General features: G+C 45.3%; 1 protein-coding gene across 4 annotated transcripts in view; it reads left to right on the forward strand.

Annotated features, from left to right (window-relative positions):
• The window catches only part of NIPAL2 (NIPA like domain containing 2), a 55,573-nt gene that overhangs the window by 27,016 nt on the left and 7,502 nt on the right, over window positions 1–21,055 (forward strand). For all 4 annotated transcript variants that reach the window (XM_084849054.1, XM_084849057.1, XM_084849056.1 and 1 more), the window contains 3 exons: window positions 5,684–5,780; window positions 12,510–12,645; window positions 18,035–18,123. In XM_084849054.1, the coding sequence (XP_084705180.1) occupies window positions 5,684–5,780; window positions 12,510–12,645; window positions 18,035–18,123 (322 nt within the window). The remainder of the gene's footprint in view (window positions 1–5,683; window positions 5,781–12,509; window positions 12,646–18,034; window positions 18,124–21,055) is intronic.

Raw genomic sequence — 21,055 nt, forward strand, 5'->3', positions numbered from 1 at the left:
GGACCAGCAATTAAACTGAGGAGCATGTAGTAGATTGCTTAAAACAATCAGGCGGGCTGGTGTCTCTCTTGTTTCCTTATACATAGGAACAAATAATGGGGAGGTGCCTTGCACATCTTCTTTACTGCCAATTGAGTGTCTCTCTTGTTTGAGTTTTGGAGGGAGCAGTCCTATGTCCCCTAGACAGTGCCTGGGGAACATAGGATTTGTTCCTGCTTGATGCCCCTCTCCTCCCCCTCATAGCCAGCTGCCCTGCGTTTTTGGCTAGATAGGTGATTTGCCTGTCTATCTGGGGAGCTTTGGAGCAGGGGAGGGGGAGGCCGCATAGTGCATAGGAGGTTGCGTAACACCGCTTCCGTGGTCTCCTCCCTTCCCTTCCCCCAGGACCCCCTCCTTTTCCCCATCTCTGCGCTCTGTTTCCGAGTTCCGAGGTGCAGTTTCTCTCCACACCAGTTACGTCTCAGCATTTGGAAATAGAGTGTGGAGCTGGGGGGGGGACAGTCCTGGGGGAGGGGAGGAGTCCGTAGACACTGCGTTATGCAGCTTCCTATGCACTGCACAGCCTCCCCACCCTCCCACTCCAAAGCTCCCTGGCAGACAGGCAGAATCACCTGTCTAGCCAAAAATGCAGGGCAGCCAGAACACGGAGGTGAGGATTGCCTCCGTACTCTGGCCCCCCTGCATTGGATAGTCATCAGCCTCTGACTTTGGAGACTGATGGCTATCTCCATAGGATTGCGCCCTTATTGAATGCTTCTATAGAACAAACAGCCCCCATTCCACTCCCACCCATTATTCCTTTACATTGTGCATACTTAGACAAAACAAAAGGGCAAGTAAGGTATGTTCCAGTAACCTCTGTCCATAATGGTGGAGAGAAGCCCTGTTCCTGACCTCACACACACACACACACGCGCGCACACACGCACACACACACACACGCGCGCACACACACACAAAATGAACAAGTGATCCTTTATTTTATAAATACTTTGTTACATTTTAAACTAAATAATGTGACTCCTCTTTTGTGTGACTCAGCAAGGAATAGTAGAGTATGGGTTGTATCCAGTGTTAGTCCTACTTAGAGTAGGCCTATTGAAATGAATGGGGCTTAAGTTAGACTAGCATAGACTATCAATTAACAAATACGCATCAATAAAAGAACTCAGAATAATGAGGAATTGTAAAAGGTATAGCAAAATGTGTGCTTGGGTACATATATAAAAGAATTCCATAAAAAAATATATCTCCTGGGCATGTGAGTAGTCTACAGGGAAGTGGCTACCTTACGTGGCTTGATCTCATCAGCCCCTTGTGAGATGCACTTTGATAATAAAAATGGTGTGGAAAATCTTCCTTCTGAGTTACAGGGATCCAGATGTCATCCTCTTCAACTCACAAGCTTCCGGTGTTTTCCCACTGATTCTTCCGTCTTTTGCCACAGATAATCCATTTTTTCTTACTTCATGGAATAGCTGCACAGTGCCTTCTCACTGGTAGCGCAAGAGCCTTCTGTCTGGAAGCATCCCATGCTAGGAATTCCTTCACTTAAAATAAGTGCACTTATTTTATATTACCTATAAAAAGTTGAAGTCTTTGCTCACTAGAGCGGACATCTGTTCCTCTTCAGCACAGCTGCTGCACCCTAGGAAGGAGTGCCTTCCTTCTCCCCCTCCATTGGCCTCTCATCCCCTTATAAGGCTTCTGTCCCTCCTAATATCCTCTTCTGTGGAGGAAGAGTAGGTTACAAATACAACAAATGAGAAATGGGTGTCGGATCTTTCTAAATCTAGGAATCATATCTGGCTTCAGATTAGAGCCAAGAGGAGTATTTTGTGTGTTGTTCAACACACAGCCTCTGCTTACATGGCTAAATCCAGCTCACTGCATTTCTGTTATCTGGCCCAGTGTTCACATAATGCACCAATCTGTGAACCATAGCACAGAGGACAGAAATGAGTCACAGAGTCACAAACGTCCTTCCTTCTCCCATCCACATTCCTCCTCCTCTTCCTTTTTCTGTATTAAGCACAGGTTAGTCTTACATCTGTATCAGTGCTAACCATGGTGAATGTTAACCAGGTAGAGCAGGAAAATTCAGACCACAGGAGAAGAGGCTAAACATCATCCACTTTGTCTCTGTTGGAGCCTTAAGAACTACACCAGAATGAGAAAATAGGAGTTCTGTCTTGGGGAAATTGAAAACACCTGGTTTCTAGAGTGGCTAGGTATATTTCTGCAGCTATCTCAGGCCCTCCAGAAACAGCAGGAACACCCAGACCACAGGGGAAGAGACTAAACATTATCCGCCTCTCTCTGTTGGAGCCTTTAAGAACTGCCTCAGAATGAGAGAGTGGGAAATGGGAGAGCTCAACAAATGCAGGTTGCAAGAAATCTGGCTGCTCTCTCCTGTACTTGTCACTTTGGGGGGTGGGGGGGATGGGTTGTGTTTGTTAATTCCTTGGAAAAAATTGGTGTATTTGATGGGTTTATACATCTTTGATAAATAATATCAATTGATATTGTATTTTAATGGTTGATATTGTCTATTCTGTAATGCAGTTAAATTGTTTCTTTGTTAGGATTAGTGAAATGAATTGTTTGGTTATTATTGTGACGATGTTTTATTGCAGTAGTTGTACTGGTATGTATTCTCATTTCTGTATTGCTGTTCTTCTCCTGTGAGCCACTTTGACCACATTGTGTGGAAAGGCAGCATACAAATTAAAGGGATGATGAGCTTTTTAACTGGAACTTGATTTGCTGGTTAAAGCGAATTCTGGCCAGTGTTAAGTATGGCTGGTGCTTGTGCCGCTACAACAGGAGTGCAGAACCTCAGGTCCACAGGCCAAATCCAGACTGTCTGGATACCTAATCTAGCCCTCCGAGGTCCCCCAAATGACCATGCCCCTTCCTCTGCCCCACTTCCCTTTCCCTAGCCACCAGTCATTTGGTGGTTTCCTGGCTTCTGCGTGTTTTTGCTCCATTCCAAAAGGTTGAATGGCCTCTCCTACGGCTTAGTGACTGGGAGCTTCAAGATACAGTGTGCTGGGGGTTTGGCCCTGCCCCATTTTGCCTTCAAGCCCCACCCGCCACTGCACTGTGACTCCAGAACTGATTTTGGTCCTTGGGCTGAAAGAAGTTCCGCATTCCAAAAGGTTGAATGGCCTCTCCTACGGCTTAGTGACTGGGAGCTTCAAGATACAGTGTGCTGGGGGTTTGGCCCTGCCCCATTTTGCCTTCAAGCCCCACCCGCCACTGCACTGTGACTCCAGAACTGATTTTGGTCCTTGGGCTGAAAGAAGTTCCGCATCCCTGCGCTGCACCGTTGTTAGTGGTGACAAGAAAAGGGAAGGAGGGATTGGCACAGGAGAGGGAGGGGATCAGCCTGTTTCTGATCTCTTAACCATGAAAGAGACAGAAAGAAATGTGCATCCCCTGTGATCGTAGGTTATTAGACCATGATTAGTTCAGAAAAAAATGATTCTAAGAAGAAATGACAATGAGATTTGATGCCGTTCATATTCAAAACAGTTAAAGATGTGCATGAGATCAGTCCTTATTTAGAGAGCGAGGAAAACAAACAATGACAACCCAAACTCCCACCCACCCATGTCTATTATCTTTATGTGGAGGAAACTGCCCACTGCATCTGAAACATGAATTGTTTGCAAGAATTATTTCTGTTTCTATTGCGCCTGGGACCATAAGATTGACATCCAGCTGAAAAATTACGCAGGGCAGCGGGGAGAATATTGGATTGCTTACTAATCCATTGCTCATACTACAAATGGATGCTTGCATTAATGTGACACTGAATTCATGTAAATGAATCCCACAGATGAATGTGCTTTTGCAATCTTTCTTCACATTAAAATGCATTTGCGAGCACTTGTAAGTTTAGTTCCGTGCGTGCGAGTATTTCATCATTGCCACAACCGTGAGTTTCTAAACTGAGCAAAAGTGAGGAATTTTTAAAAAGCCAAAATAAGGCAGGAAGGGCAAGGGAGCAGCTTCTTTATGAAAAATTGGGAGAGGGAATGATTACTGCACTTGGGTTGATACAGACTTTATTTTTTCTGACATGGAATGCGTTTAAAAGCATAAACTGTGAAGTGGATAGGGATGCTGGAGAATTTTGTTCAGTATGCTTTTTTTTTCTTTTTTGAGTGGACCAACCTAATTCCCACTTACTAGATTATAAATGTCTGAATTTTCTGATGTGGTTCTCAGCTAAACATTTATATGCATATTTTAGGAGGGAATGCATTGAAAGTAAATCTTTTCGTGAAAAATGCATACAACTTAAATTCAGTTTTTCATGCTTTAAAAAACCCAGAAAATGGGACAGAACAGACTGGTCACTGAATGCATGCAAAACTGGACCACTAATAAACTGATCCGTCCATCCCTAGAAGTGGCCCATAGGTATTGGCCATGTTCCACAGTACAGGGTTAGCTGCAGAGGGTGATGAGGCCGGGTGTTTGATGGGGCCCCAGGCTGGCAATGGGCCCATCAGCCCAACAGTGCCACCATTTTCACTTTGCATGTTGTCAAAGAAGGAAGAACCATTGCCCAATGGCAGGTCAGGTAACAGATAATGGGAATGACCTCTGCTGGAGGCCTTTGAGACTGCTGCTAGGCAGAGTAGACAAAACTGGGCTAGATGGACAAAGATTGACTGATTTGATTTATATCCTGCCTTTCCACTCCCCCAAATGGTGCTCAAATACTCTGGGCAGATATAAGGCAACTTCCTATAAGGTCAGGGGCAGCACGAGATGCTCTTGTATCTGCATGCCTCACCTCTTCTAGGTTAAGGGGTCCCCCCAAATCCCAGCACCAGTACTGCAAAGGCAGCCTCTTGAGCATGTCTACTAAGCAGCAAGCTATGGCTCAGATGGAAGCCACTTTGAAGTGGGAACGCTATGCATGTAGGGGTGTTGCTGGTGATTATGAATCAGCAACCCTAGGCCATATGCAGTGTTAAGGCAAGCCCATCTGTAAAACGTCTTGCAAAGCAGCCTCTCCTAGCATACCATTAAGCCCTGCTGGTATATTTTTCTTTTTTGCAGCCCTTTGACAGGTAGTTGGCTAGGAAGTGACTGAAAACCAGTATACAGTTACAAATGCATTGCAGGTGTTTTTGAACAGAACAGTAAGTTTAGTCCAAGTTTTATAGTTTAGGGTGGGGGAAAGAAGAAGGTAATTACTGCAAATGATAAGTAAGATGAGCTGTATATTAGGACTGCAAGTCACTTACACTGGAGTAGTCTCATTGCAGTTAGACGATGACAGGCAGTCTTTATTTACCTTTCCTGACCAGGATGCTAGGTAGAGCGATGGCTCAATATTATTAAACTCGGATGCTCTTGCATGCCAGATTATAACTGCAACACACACACACGCATGCTCTCTCTTTCTCTCTCTCCTTTGTTTTAAATCTTTTCAAGACCATAAAAGCAAAATAGGTACTTGAAAGGGTGGGAAAACTAGACAGCAAAATATGAACATAGTTTTGGGAAAGGTTTATGGGAATAATTATTTGATAAATAGCGATGAGGTTACTCATCCCTTACAGGGGGAAATAAGTATGTGACATCTTGTTAAAGATTTTGTCTAAAGCATTTATTCTGCCTTTTAGCAACTGAAGCTTTTTACCCTTTTTTTTCTTCTCAGATCGTGGAAATAATAACGTTCTGCATTCTCTTGTATTTCCATAAAAGAAGGGAAGTGAAGCACATTGTGGTTTTGTTGGTAATGGTGGCGCTGCTGGGTAAGAATCCGACATGTCTACAATGTTTGGTGGCTGTGCGCACATTGGTCCTTGGTTCCCTTTGCTCACTTATACTTCGTGGCAGCTTCCCTCAAAGCTTCTGGCAGGAGCCCGAAACTGCCCACTTCCTCACTGCCGCACTCTGTTCTCCACTCCATGCTCACTTGTGTGAGCCTTGTCTACACATAAAGCAGGATGCCATGGTGGTCAGTCCCACTTGAGGCTACAGGTGGAGAGTAAAAAGTTAGCCATAAAAGTCAAATAAAACAGACAACTGCAATGTTTAATTCCCCCCCAAATTGTATGTCCTTGTGTTTGTGCCCTTCCAGTCGTGGGTTAGAAGCAGAGCCTTCAGAGTATCGTTTGGAGCTTTGGAGCTTTTAATTGCACTTGATGAAGAGAAGTCTCTCAAAATGCGTCAGGAACAGAAATATACTGGGAATTAAACAATGCAGAGGTCTGTTTTTTTGCTACCATTTGAAATCCTATGTCATGTAAACAGCTTACTGTAAATAGAACACTAGCACAGAAGGGAAAAAGTTCTCTCCCAGCCCTTTGGCTGCTGGTTTCTACTTGCAGGGAGTTTTAGCATAGGAGAGCATTCAGAAATGCTGTTGCCCAGCGGCAGTCTGAAGCGGTGCAGTCCATTCTGCTAGCCAAGACTTCTGCCTGTCTCATTCAGCTGCATGGGCAGACCAGGCCATCTCTCCCCACTCTGGTATACTCAGAGAGAGACTACACACAGGGGCAGTTGGCAGTAGTACATTCATGCTTGGAGTCTGCTGTTTCCTTCTCTCACCTGTGAAATGCCATGCACATTTCGCCCACTGGGCACGTGCCGTTGGGACACAGTAGAGGTGTGCTCTCCCTCAGTTCTGGCAAAAAGCTTTGTGTCCATGGAAAGGCACCTGGAGCGATTTCAGTGAGTGCACACGCCCAGATCGATTCCCCATACAGCTCACTCACACTTGGTCCTGTACACTTAAGGTGGATTTTTGAATAGTGGAGGTTTGGCTTTGGGGCATCTGCTTTGTTTTTTGTTTTGTTTTATTTATTTAGGAATGTACACTCAGTCCTTCAGCACTGCTACTCCCAGGACTGTGTTTGTGTTTCCTGGCAGAATATATCTCACTGTTTTCCATGGCATGAAAACCTGGCATGCAGAGGCAGCCTTTTACAAGCAATATTTATTTATTCCGTGGGGCTCCCATCCAAAGGACTGATGAGGTCTGCACCTGTTTTGCTTCAATGCTATTGTGGCATCAGGTGCTTCCCAGTTATTCGTTGGGGTGGGCCCCTAGATGTGCAGAATAGGGCTCTGTGAGCTTGCCGATGCTTGGAGTTTTATGGGCTGACACCTCGAGAAATTCTTTGCCACTTGAACTCAGAAGGAGTGAACTAGAGGGTGTCTCTGAAATGCCGTGTTCCTTGAAAAGAGATTCTGCCTGGCATTGGCTGAAATAAACAAGCCAATAACTCAAGCATAAAAGGTCAGGCCTATCAAAATGCTCTGCCGAAGCGTATACAGGGCCACGTGGCTAAACAGGCAACACGAGACCTACCCAGTTTTTGTCTCTGCACTTTTGTTTACATATATATATTCCCCCTTGGAGTTTGAGTCAAAGCAAATAAAATATTCAGTGGTATGCATTTGTTTGCGTTCTCCGTGGTACACTCAAGCTGAAACATGATTTCATTCTTTGCCCTGTAAAATGCTGTTCTGCCTGGAAGAATAAAGACGACAGAAATATGCCACAGTCCCTAGAGAATTCTCCTGAGCAGAACCTGTTGTGTAACCCAGGTGATACACAATGAATGAGACACGAGAGTTTAGATCAGGGGTGGGGAACCTCAGGCCTAGGTGCCAAATCCAGCCTTCTTGGGGTTCCAGGCTAGTCCTCCAAGGTTCCCCAGAGAGCCACACACCCATCCCCTGGCCCCATGCCCTTTCCCCAACCACAGATTGTTTGGCGGTTTCCCAGCTTTTGTGCAGTGTCCCGTCCCATCCCCCCCCCCCCCCCCCGCAATTCTAAAAACCTGAAATGCTTAGTTAATGGCAGTCAGGGCTTTAAGCTACAATAGGCTAGATTTTTTAGTATCTTGGCTACATCCATTTTTCCTTTGGCTCCGTCCATTTTGCAAAACAACAACAACACCCCAGCATATTGCACCTTAAAGCTCTTACTGAGGGCACCATCCTATGACTTTTTAGGCAGAAAAAAGTCCTACAACTCCCAGCATGGCTGGCTGGGGAATGCTAGGAGCTGTAGGACCTTTTCTCTCTAAACATGCATAGGAAGGAGCCTTTAGCCTATCAGCCTTTTAGAAGGCGGGGGGGGGGACTGCACAAAGGCTGGGAAACCACCCAACAATCAGTAGTTGGGGGAAAGGGGGTCATGGCCATCCAGGGGCCCCAGGACGGTCGGGCTTGGGACCTAGCCCTGAGGTTTCCCACCCCCTCATCTGCTGGGTGTTAGATGTTGGTCTCAGTTCTCAGCATTTTGTTGGTGTCTCCTGGTTTGTTTGGGGTTTTTTGTTCTTATGGTGATATCCAATATCATGAGGCAGCAGATTTTGAAAGCAAGACCAAATGTGTTGGAAGACATTCAAATATCTTACTGCTCACTTTCAGTGGTGAATAATCCTCTGCTGTTGAACTCGGCTGGAGCAAGAGCGAGACATCAGTATCTCAGTGCAGCTCCAGAGTTTCCACAGCATCCATGCTTCCCACAGCTACACTGAGGTTACACTGTTGTTTCCCACAGCAGGCACACAAACAGTGAATAACAGACATATGGCCTTAAATACCCATGTCCGCATGTGTGGGAGCCCTGACTGGAATGCATCTCATCCATTTGTGTACACCAGTGTTTAAGAATGCAGATCAGTCATTCGCTCTAGGGTTTTGATGCAAGAAACACCAGTTTCCTTACAGCAAATATGATGGTGACATGAAGTACATACCAGCTCTCGAGAGGCTGCCTTCCAGAACTTTGCACAAGCAAACCTGGCTTGTTTTCAGATGTCACAGTGATCAGCAACATACTTTCCAGATTTATCTCATGTCACTATTGTTTTGCAGTGCCTTAAGGTAACAAATGGGCAGGAATCAGGGTGTCAGGAGCTGTCGGGAACTGCTGAGGCCCAAGAACAGCCACCCCCAACCTGATGCCCTCCAGATGTTTTGAACTTTAGCTCCCATCAGCCTCAGCCAGCATGGCCAGTGGTCAGGAATGCTGGGAGTTGTAGTCTAAAACATCTGGAGAGCGCCAGGTTGGGGAAGGCTGCACTAGGATAATGATAGTTCTAGGGCAAAGAGGGAGGACATAGGGTTGGACCAGTCCTGACAAGGGAACTGAGTTGGACGGCAGCTCTTAGGAGTTGACATTTCCCACTTATCTTAACAGTCAAAGATCACTTTGCTTAAGTTATCAAAGGGAGGGTGAGTTTCTTCTCCGTTGATCCAAACAGGAACAGTATAATACTAGTTTATCAGGACCAACTGAAGAGCACAAAGCAGTGAGTGGGTCCTAATAAAAGTATAATGTTGTTCCTCTTTCCATGTTTTTTAATGGGACATAAGAAGAATCCAGCTGGATCAGAGCAAACATCCATCTAGTACAGCATCCTCTAGGAAGCCCCACAGGACACAAAGGCAATAGCCCTCTTCCGCTGTTGCTACTCTGCAGCTGCTGTTCAGTGGCACATGGTCTATGAACGTGAACATTCCATGTAGCCATAGGGGGTAGTATCCAACATTAGTCCCGTGTAGAGTAGACCCATTGAAATTACAACTAACTTAAGTCCCATTCATTTCAGTGGGTCTGCTCTATGTGGAACTAACATTGGATACTACCCCAGGATTGTCATAAATATACCTCTGTGAATTCATCAAATCCCCTTTTAAAGCCATCTGAGATCAGCATACCTGCCTGCCTTCCCACACCCCTCCGTGGCATGTATGCAAACACTAAACTAGCCTTCCGCAGCCTGGCGCATTCTAGATGTGTTGGACTGCAACTCCCATCATTCCCAGCTGGAATATTGGGAGTTGCAGTCTACCACAACTGGAGGGCGCCAGGTTGGAGAAGCCTGCACTGAACCAGAAAGAGGCCATGCCACGGTGGTGGCACAGTTCTGTGGAAGCTCTTTTGGAAGGCGCTTTCGAGGTCTCTATCCATTACCCATACATACAAATTGCCTGGGGTGTGGTGTGTCTGAGTGCTGCATTCTCATAACTGCCACACTAGTCTTAATAAGCAGCAAGGCCTGTGTTTCATAGAGTAGGGTAAGGGTTTATTTTCCCTGGAATGTGAGCAGAAAAGTGTTCGGTAGAAGTCTGCAAACGCTTTGCGCGATGCAGTTCTGGAAACTGACTCATCGAGAAGCACCTTGCTTCATGCCTAATCTGAAATTTACAGTATGGTAGACTGGAGAGGTGCAGTGGGAGAGACCAAGTAGGATTTCTGCGCTTCCTGCTGTTGCAGATGATGTCACTTTTCAGCTGCTGCTGCAATGCTAGCTGGATGGGATCTGTTATCGAGTCAGCAAAACCAATTCATCCCTCTTTGGTGCTGCGTTTAACCAGAAGAGCGCTTTCTGTATTTAATATTTAAAGAGGCTCTTAGGGGCTTCCTATGCCTGATCGTTAAACTTATATAGAAGCTGGGTGGAAATGGTCCCGCCGTCTCTGATAATGCTGTCAGCTTTAATATCTTCACCTTCCTGCAATATAGCTGTCAGCAGGAAGGACGGAAATGGCAAGTTTTATTGGGAAATTTTTATTTTACACCATTTTTACTCTGTTTCCACAAAGCCACATGCCAGCACTGAACTTGCATTCGTTCTCCCATTATTTCACCTTGGCACTCACATTGCACGGGAGAGTTGTGGAACAGTGCCTAACAGCTGAAATTACCCCTGTGAATACAGAGCAACCCAAAACATAGAAGTACACACACAACTGTAGAGCTGTATTGCTGGAAGGTTCTCCATCTCATGTCCCTTTTCATACCCAAATCTTCCCATGTGCCATATATTAATGGTGTCATTTACGTACCTGTAGCTCGGTAGCAGAGCACATGCCTGGTGTGCAGAAGGTCCCAGGTTCAATCCCCAGCATCTCCAGGTAGGGCTAGGGAAGAAATCCTGCCTGAAACCCCAGAGAGCTGCTGCCAGTCAGTGTCGACAATACTGGGCTAGATGGACCTGTCCAGACCTGTCTAGTCTGACAAACCACCCAGATTGTTTGTACTCAAACAAATTTATTTATTTGTTACATTTACATCCCACCTTTCTTCCATCATAGAACTCAAGGTGGCTACATGTGGTTCCCAGGCAGTCCCCCTCCAAGCACTGACCAGACCCAAACCTGTTTAGCTTCAGCTAGGTGGCTGTCTCATGTGCCTTCAGACCATGCCCTGGGACCAAGGTGTCAATCTCTTGGTAAATAGCTTTTATTATGCAAATCAGCCAAATCAACAGTGCTTCAAGTTACAGACTTCCCCAGCCTTCGGCAAGGAGAGCTAATTAGCTTTGAACAATACAAGATAGACCACCAGAAGATCTCTTTGATGGATACAGTGTTGCTAGGAGAATTGCGAAACTGGTGCACCCGCCCATGGTTTGGCTTTTCTAGCCTTGCCTTCAGGGAGGGCCTTCCCCTAAGCACTTCTTTTGATGGGCCAACCTTTTAGAATGCCTTACTTCTTGAAGTTGCTCCTCCCTCTTGATCTGACATCTGATTCTGGCGCCTGTCACTCCCAACTCCTCCCTACCCATAAGATCTTGTATTCTCACATTGCCTAAGTATAAGGCAGTTTATTATGCTCCTATGTGTTTATGTGTTGGAGGCTTCATTAGATTGCCACCACAAGCAAAGTGTTAGGAAGAAACGTGATACTCATTTTCCTCTATGCATAGAATCATAGAATTGTAGGGTTGGAAGGGGCCTACAGGATCTATCGAGTCCAACCCCCTGCTCAATGCAAGAATCCAAGTCAGAGCATCCCCAACAGATGGCTGTCCAGCCTCATCAGTCCAGCATCCCTAACAAAGGATAAGTTCAGATTGAATAAAGGAATTCATGTGGCTTCAATAGGTGAGCTAGGCCACATAGAACAAGGAGTCATGAGAAAACTTCCCTAATTCAGAATAACGAGATGATACAGGAAACACCTGGCCATTCAAGAGATGAGAACTCCAGAGATTTGCAGATAAACATATTGGATTAGAGAACAGTGCAATCCTAATCCAGTGCAATCCTAATCTGCTACACAGATTAACTCTCAGTGAGTTCAGTAGGGCTTAGTCCCAGGAAAGCATTTAAAGGATTCCACCCTAAGTTAGTGGTAACTTTATACACGCATGCCCATTGCTTGATAGCTTGATATTGCTTGATATTTGCAACATCCAGTGATGTCCACTTCAGTCGTTAGAGATCAAGCACCATATAGATCAGCTTTCCACAAGCTGGTACCCACCAGATGCTTTGGAGTTCAACTCCCATCAGCCCCAGCTTACATGGTTAATAGGAATTCTGGGAGTTGTAGTTCAAAATGTCTGGAGAACACCAGGTTGAGGAAGGTTGATATAGATAATTCACCCACTTCAAACAAAATGCTTTTCAGCTTGAGGCTGTTCACACATTCATGCGGGAGACACTGAGTGATAAGATACTGAGCGAATATGCATGTGTGAATCAGTCTGTTTTTATTTATTTCCCCCCAGCGTCTCTGACCATCATTTCAACCAAAGCTGTGGCGGTCATGATTATGCTTTCTGTGAAGGGGAAGATGCAGCTCAGCTACCCTATTTTCTATCTCATGCTCATTGTAATGGTATTAACATGTGCATTCCAAGTTAAGTAAGTTTAAAAGTATATATCCTCATGTACTCAATTGTTTCCCCATTATCAGCCTTATTTGCTAATTTTTATTTTTCTTCTTGTTAATGCTTCATGGCATAGCTTAAAAATACAGCCAACTTTTGACAAGCCCTTGCCAAAGTCAACTCTGATTGTTTCAGGCACAGATGCATTATTATGAGTTCACTTCCAGTTTTGATTTATGACCCTGATGCTTTCTTTTGCTGTTAACTAGCCATGCAGGTTTCTCCCAAATGCGCATTTACATTTGCCATGGATTTAGGGCCAACTGAACCTTGCTGTTTTCCTGCTGTTTTCTCACTCTGACATTTCCCATAGCTTTTAACTCCACCACCACTCACTAACACCCAGATCACTAATTTCACCTCCTTCCCTGACACCCTGCCATGTCTGCTTTGTATTCACTCTGCTGCAGCAAGATAATTCCCTTCAATTGCTCTTTTATTTCTTGGCTTAATCAGCTGATGGTGGAATTCAGTTTTAAAAGATGGGATGAGTATACCAGAGCCATACTAGGGTGTACTGGAGCTGCTGCTGATCACAGTTCTCCCCCAGGCCCCTGTTACAGTCTAGTCAAACTCACAACGGTGCCGTGACATCATTGTGCTGTGAGTCTCTCCACTCCCACCAGTTGCAGGCCATGCAGGGATGAGGAAGCAGTGGGAACATCATCTGGTCATGCAAATGATTAGAGGAGAACTAGTGTAGTGTGATGCAGCCTTCCCCAAATTTGTGCCCTCCAGATGTGTTGGACTGCCATCGTTGGACCGAACGACTCCTGTCGTTCCCAGCAAGCTTGGCCAATGTGCAGAGATTATGGGAGTTGAGTCCAAAACATCTGGAGGGAACCAGTTTGCCTGCCCCTGGTGTAGAGCTTAGTGTGTTTTGCGGAGAGCCGGGTTCTAATCCCCACTCGGCCTTGAAGCTCACAGAGTGAACTCAGGTCAGCCACTATCTAATTACATAGGACTCTTATACCAGGTCAGACTTGATGTCCATCAAGTGCGGTATTGTCTACTCCCCACCGGTAGCAGTTTTCTCCAGGGTCGTGGGCTGCAGTCTTCCCCATCACCTGCAGTGTTACCTGTGTCTTTTAACTGGAGTCACCAGGAATTGAACCTGGGTCCTTCAGTAGGCAATATATGTGCTCTGCCACTGAGCTGTGGTGCCTCTCTCAGCCTGAACAACCTCACAGGGTTATTGGGAGGATTACATTTGGAAGTGGAGGAAACTATCTATGCCACTCTGAGCTCCTTTGAGGGAAGGTGGACTAAAATGTAATAAATCCCAGTATTGAGTCCCAGTATTGGGAAAAAGGTGGGATATAAATAAATATAATAATAATAATAAAACAATGTCTCATTCCGCCATTCATATACATTATCCCTGGAATCTTTACAACAGCCCTGTGCAGTAAGCCAGTACTGGTTCCCATATTAGAGACATAGGAAGCTGTTTTATACTGAGCCAGAGCATTGCTCCATCGAGCCAAGTATTGTCAACACTGATTGGCAATAGCTCTCCAAAGTTTCAGGCAAGAGATTTTCCTGCCCTACCTGAAGATGCCGGGGATCAAACCTGGGGCCTTCTGCATACAAAGCAGGGGCTCTGCCACTGAGCTATGGCCCCTCTGAGGGTGTAGGTGGCTGAATCCTTCCCTACAAAGGAAGGCAAGATTGGGGCTTTTAAAAAGGCTGCTAAAGTGGAGACATGACTGAGGTTTCTAAACTTATGCATGGCATGGAGGAAGTGGGTAAAAATATGTTTTTCTCCCTCATAATCCTAGAACCTGGGATCATCTGATGAAACTGGCTGGCAGGAGATCTAGGACAGACAAAAGGAAATACTTCTTCACACATAATTCACTGCCATAGGATGTGGCGACAGTGATGGTCACTAGCTGAGAGAGCTTGAAAATGGAATTAGACAGTCATGGAGGACAGGTCTACCAACAGCTGCTGCTCATGACAGCTTTAGGGACTTCTAGGATCAGAGGTAGCATGTTCCCAAATACTAGTCCATGGGGAACAACAGCAGGAGAGGGCTATCCTTCTCCTGTCCTGCTTGTGGGCTTCTGAGAGGCATCTAGTTGGCTACTATGGGAAACTGATTGCTGGACTAATTGTGATTTTGGTGACAATCTGAACCAGGAGAGCTGGGTCAGATAAGCTCCTCTTATGTTCTTAATTGTGGCTTACTCAGGATAGCTCAGCATAGCTGGCTGGGGCATGGTGGGAGCTGTAGGACTGTTTTCTGTCTATACATCCATAGGACTGCACCCTTAACTACTACTCTGCCCCAGCTCTCAAAGAACAACTTGCAACCAAACATAGCTTGAACCAGACTCATTTGAAAAGCTCTCCCCCCCACCCCCCGCAGCGTCTTCATTCATTTGTCTTGGATTTCTTCAGACCAATATTGGAACAAATGGCCCAGAGTAATGAGGTGTTTGCAGTGACTTTGAAATCCTGACTATCCCATGAATATGCAGGATTTTTATTTTTTATTTTTAAAGCTCCATGGAGACTGCTCAGCATTTGCTAAAATAACCATGGAGTTACTCCTAATGTCTAAAACAGATTAGAAGCTGGGCTTCTAACATTGTATCAGTAGACCAATTGGACTATTGCTCTATTTAAAGGATGCAGACCATTTTCTATAGGAAACAGAGGGTAGTGTCCAATGTTAGTCCTACTTAGAGTAGAGCCATTGAAAAGAATGAGACAGGTTAGTCATGTTATCTTAGCTTCCATTCATTTCAGTGGGTCTGCTCTAAGTAGAACTAACATTGGTTCTAACAGTGCAATCCTGTACATGTCTACTCAGAAATCCCATTGAGTCCAGTGGGGCTTACCCCCTAGGACTGCAGCTGAAGGCATCAATATCCAGGTCCTGATCTAACGTTCTTGGGATGTGGCTCTCCACCAGTTGTTGTTGTTGTTGTTTTAAAAAAAACACACGGGTGGGCAACTTGTGGCCCTCCAGATGTTTTGGCCTACAACTCCCGCCATCCCTGGAGTTGATGGGAGTTGTAGGCAAAAACACCTGGAAGGCCGCAAGTTGCCCACCCCTGTTTTAAAGACTCTTTTTATCAATCCATAGAACTGAAATGGATGGAAGCTCTGATGATCAGAAAATATTTGTCAAATATTTGTCTCACACAATAAGATACACTATGTCTGATCAGGTTTGGAAACACATTCCACATTAAGAAATAAAAATACAATATAGCGCTCTGGTGTTCAAGGTGCTTTATATACATTAATGCAAAAACTTACAAGACTCCTATAAGTTAGGTCAGACTAATTATCATGGGAACATAGGAAGCTGTCTCTTATCAGGTCCACTTTTTATCCATCCAACTTAAAGGGGTATAGCTTAGTGCTTTGCATACAGAAGGCATCTCCAGGTAGGGCAGGAAAAACTCCTGCCTCAATCCCTGGGGAGCCACTGCCAGTCAGCGTCTACAATATTGTGTTAGATGGACCAGTGGTCTGGCTCAGTATAAGGTAGCTTCCTATGTCCCTATGGTTTTGCCTACTCTTTACAGATTGCTGTGTGAGGCTAAGAGATAGTGAGTTTGTGGCACAGTTGAAATTTAGAACCAAAAATTTCCTTAGCCACTATATTTAAACTAGTTCTTCAGCAAGATGCCATAGTTGCCCAAGGATGAAGAATCTGGGTGGTTTCCTGCATAGAAGGATAAATGATTGGAAAGGTGAGTGGAAATGATTGGGTGGTTTTGCTTACCAGTTTGTCCATTAGTATTATTAAGAACATAAGAAGATAAGAAGAGCCCTGCTGGATCAGACCAAAGGTTCAACCGATCCAGCATTCTGTTCACACAGTGGCCAACCAGCTGCCCATGGGAAACCCACAAGCAAGACATGAGTGCAACAGCACCCTCCCCCGCCCCATGTTTCCCCCACCCCCCAACAACTGGTGTACATAGTCATACTGCCTCTGATACTGGAGGTAGCATATAGCCATCAGGTCTAGTAGCCTTTCTGTACTGAGTTATTATTGATTACATTTTGTAATCAATAATAATATACCTGCCAGGATCCAAAGCATCTTGTTAACTAATTCCATGCACCCAGAAGATACCTTTATCTTTTGTTTTCAAACAGTATTTATTGCAGTTAAATCCTACCTTTCCTCCAAGGCAGCGATGGGGAATGTGTGGCTTTCCAGATATTGTTGTGTAGCCCTCCAGATTATGTTGTTGGACTGCAACTCCCATAATTCCCTACCTGAATGGCCAAGGGCTGGCTGGGAATTATGGGAGTTGCAGTCCATCACACCAAGTTGGGGAAGGATGCTGTGAGGAGCTCAAGGCAGCATAAGGTTCTCCCACTCCCATTTAATCTCACAACAACCCTATGGGGTAGATACGGCTAAGAGATGTTGACTGGTATAAGCTCACTGAGTGAGTGTCTTATCTGAATGGGGATTTGAACTCGCTACACCACACTAGTTCAGTGCTTCTGCAAGGCAAATGGCTTTTGAAACTTCCAACAGTAGCTTGTGATATAGTATGGAGGTTTACTGTTCAAAGAAAGCCATTCAGAAAGCCTGGTGAAGTAGCTCTTTGGATCCTGGCCACAGTATTTAATATTTTGATTTTATCCTGGGTATGCAAAAGATGCTGGAGAGGATGCTGATGCTAGGGAAAGTGGACGGCAAAAGGAAGAGGGGCCGACCAAAGGCAAGATGGATGGATGATATTCTGGAGGTGACGGACTCGACCTTGGGGGAGCTGGGGGTGGCGACGGCCGACAGGAAGCTCTGGCGCGGGCTGGTCCATGCAGTCACGAGGAGTCGGAAGTGATTGAGCGAATAAACAACAATGCAAAAGATAATCTCTGAAATTTCAAAACCTTTTCTTATTTAAAACATGTTTCATGTCTTTCCCCCAGACTTCTAAAATCCGCTTCGAATCCTGAGACTCCCCCCTGGTTTTGTAAGGCTGCAGCCCTACACACACTTATTGGAGCTAAGCTCCATTGAGCAAAGTGGGACTGGCTTCTGAGTGAATGTGCACAGGGTTGGGCTGCCTCTGTGCGACAGGAAGGGTCTATGCGGTGCTCTATGCGGTATGAAGAGTTCTGGTTCTAGATTGGACAAAGACATTAGAACGAAATCTGCATCAAGAAATGCTGTTGAGAAGTTGCTTGTGTGTGAATGCTGGGGCCTGAGGGATTTTCTTCTCTGTTTTAACTGGCTACAGGCAGCTCAGGATGAGCTGGCTTCAGAACATGCATTGTGTCTTTTTGGAGTGGTAAAAAGGCAAACGGCCGAATTGATAATTAAACTGTAGTTCTTATAGGCTGTGCCTTCTTACTGAAAGGACTTCTTTCTCTTTCAGGTTCTTGAACAAAGCAGTGCAGCTCTACAGTGCTGCAGAAGTCATCCCAATGAACTACGTATTCTTCACCATGAGTGCTATTTTGGCAGGTGAGTGTGCCCGTCTCAACCAAATAAAGGCATCAGGGCCGTTTCTTCCTTCCCACCCCAAACCTTAATTAGCAGAGCATGCAGAATGGCTTTTTGCTCTGGCAGTTTTTTATATAGCGATACCTCTCTTTGTAAAAGCTGGTTCCTCAGTACCCTGTCTGCGTCATAATCTAGTTTAGCCTTCCCCAATGCCGTGCCCTCCAGATGTGTTAGACTACACTTCCCATCATCCCCCGCCTCCAGGAAGGTTGCACTATGTGCTTCTCCGAGCAATAGGATGTGACCAAGCCTTTGCCAATAGGAGCAGGCTTGGTTCTCAGTTTCTCCTATTAACTTTCATGAGCTAAATAAATGGGCAATAATTAAGCAAAATAAAAATAAAAAACCAGTGAGGGAAGGGAAAAACTTCCTGTTTCACAAGAAACTGGGGTGGACAGAACATGAAGGGCAGGGGGCAAGTTTAGGTCCCCAAGTGAATGGATTCCAGTCCAGTGAGAACACTGGGGACGCTGTTCTAATGTGGGCATAATCTCTCTCCACCACTCCCTGGCTCCTGACACTGGGGTGGCCTGCCCTCAACAGAGGCCCCTAGAGGGGTGTCCCTATGTGTAGAGTGCACAGAGACCCATTGCAGACCTCTCCAAGGGGTTGCAAAATATACAGGACCTCTCTCTACAGCCTGTTAGTCTGACAAGCATTTTCCTAGCATAATATATGACAAACATGATGCAGCCAATGTTAAGCGCTTTTTACGACCTATTGATTGCACTGGTAGCGAATTAGTAGAGCATTCCTATGGTCCCTGGGAGAGGGTCACAGGGACCATAGGATATGTTGGATTCCCCCTTCCGAGGCCATAGATGCTCCTATCACCTCGGGAGGGGGAAATCTGGCATCAGGCTGCTCCCCCTGCCCCCACCCACTCGCAGCCGCCACGGAAAGCACCATGGTGATCCTGGAAGACCTCGGAGAGAACAAAAAAGGGGTGGGATGGTGGGTGGGGAGGAGAGAGGAGAGGCCAGGATCCTCAGGATCCTACAGCCTCTCCATCACAGTCCCTGCCCACAACAAGTTAGGTCAGCTAGATGGGTGTAGTGGCCTGTATATGTAAATTTTTTATTTATAAAGGGGAACGGGAGGCAAAATCACCTCTGTCCTCCTCCCACCCTACCTGGCTCCTGCCGGCAGGGCATAGGATAGACAGAGGGCTCTGATCTCTAACTCTCCCATTGAAATCAGTGGGACTTTGAAGTGCTTGAGTGTGGCTGGAGCATGCTCAACGTCCAAAGATGTATTTCGAATATGACCATTGATTCAGAGGGGACAAAACCTCCATGTCATCAAGATGTCATTTTCTCAGGGTTGACATTCCCCATTGCTCCTGTTTTACTACTTTATTACAGGTACCTGCAGTGACATACAGTGAATGTTTTCCCCATGTGCATGCTGGCTTCTCGTTCTCTTATCTGCTAAAGTCATCTCAGCAATGAAGCAAGCCCCTCAGATAACAACCAGCTGTGCTCTGCAGCAGTCAGAGTGTATATTCCATTCGGCAGGCTGTACGTGCTCAGCTCAGGCAAAGGAATTAGAATGAATCTAAAGCCATTTTAAGCTATTAACATTTTATCCTGGGTGAGAACTTTTGAACTAGATATGATTGAAAAGAGATTCCAGTTCCCTAGAATTGTATGCTTTGGTAAGAACAAGTGAGCGAAGTGGGACCAATAGGCTGCATTTGCAGCGAGCCAAAAAGTTATTGTTACTATAACTTTTACGACCCCTTTAACACACACAAGGGCCTGCTCTGTCATTGGTTTTCAGGAGATCTGCGTACAGAAATTCCATTAGTTTATGTCAATTATTTATTCGGAGCTCACCAAAGCTTAAAAATATGGATTGGTTCAGCAGCTGGGTTAAAAAAGCCTGCACTATATGATTCAGAGAAAGATTGACCCAGAAACAGCTGTAATGATGTAACCAAATGGAGAGTTTGATTCTGTGTGCTTCTAGGCCAACTCCTAAATATCCTTACTCATACTGAATTTGACCTGAATAAAAGCCTATTAAAAACTATAACAAAGGAACTTACCATTGGCCCATATATGCCAGGTTTGTTAATCTGAAACAGTTATCATTATTAATTACTGGACGTGCAAATGCTGCTCTGAAAATTAATTAACATTAGGAAGTGTTCCCAGTCCACTGGCATGTGTGCTTGCCAGCTACATGCAGTAATTGGGCACTTAGTAAAATGGTCTAACAAGCCATAAGCAATAGAGATAGGCATATGTTCTCTTAGTGTATCCACAGCTATTATTCTGGACCAGGAACTTTGTCATTAAGGTTATGCTGGACCGGTCACCTGAAGTTTAGCACTCCATCATCTAGAGGATTGTGTGACAAATCAGCATGATGTTTGGCATGGCAATTAATGCTTTGGGCTTTCATTAGTTTAACTGGTGAGACAATCAACTAAAGTTTTAATTGCAGGTCAAGATCTATCCCCATTTAATCAGTGGGGCTGAGATTGACGGGCACCCTGCTGCATGGGCATATTGATTCCCTCCATCTTCTGCCTAGGTTCATGCTCTGTGGGTAAAGCACATTCTGCTCTGTATGCAGAGGTCCCAAGTTGAGCCTCTACTAGCATCTAGGGGTTAGGCTTGATGGCCTTATAGGCCTCGTCCAATCCTACTATTCTACTATTCTATAATTCTATGATCTCCCTTTGAAAGGATCTGGAAAGAAAATGCCGTCAGTCAAAATACACACTATTTTGGCTGACCACAAGACATTTTGCTGCCTGAGGTGAAGGATGAGATGGTGCTCCCCGCTATCCCCTGCATTCCACCCGCTGAAGCCAACTGGACTGGGGGTTGAACCTTACTTCAGCACGGATGACTAGACAATATCCTCCACCTCATCTGAGGGC

The sequence above is a fragment of the Heloderma suspectum genome, chromosome 4 (assembly GCF_057233095.1).
Source record: "Heloderma suspectum isolate Gila_16-S chromosome 4, 16-S_ref, whole genome shotgun sequence".
Lineage (NCBI taxonomy): Eukaryota > Metazoa > Chordata > Lepidosauria > Squamata > Helodermatidae > Heloderma > Heloderma suspectum.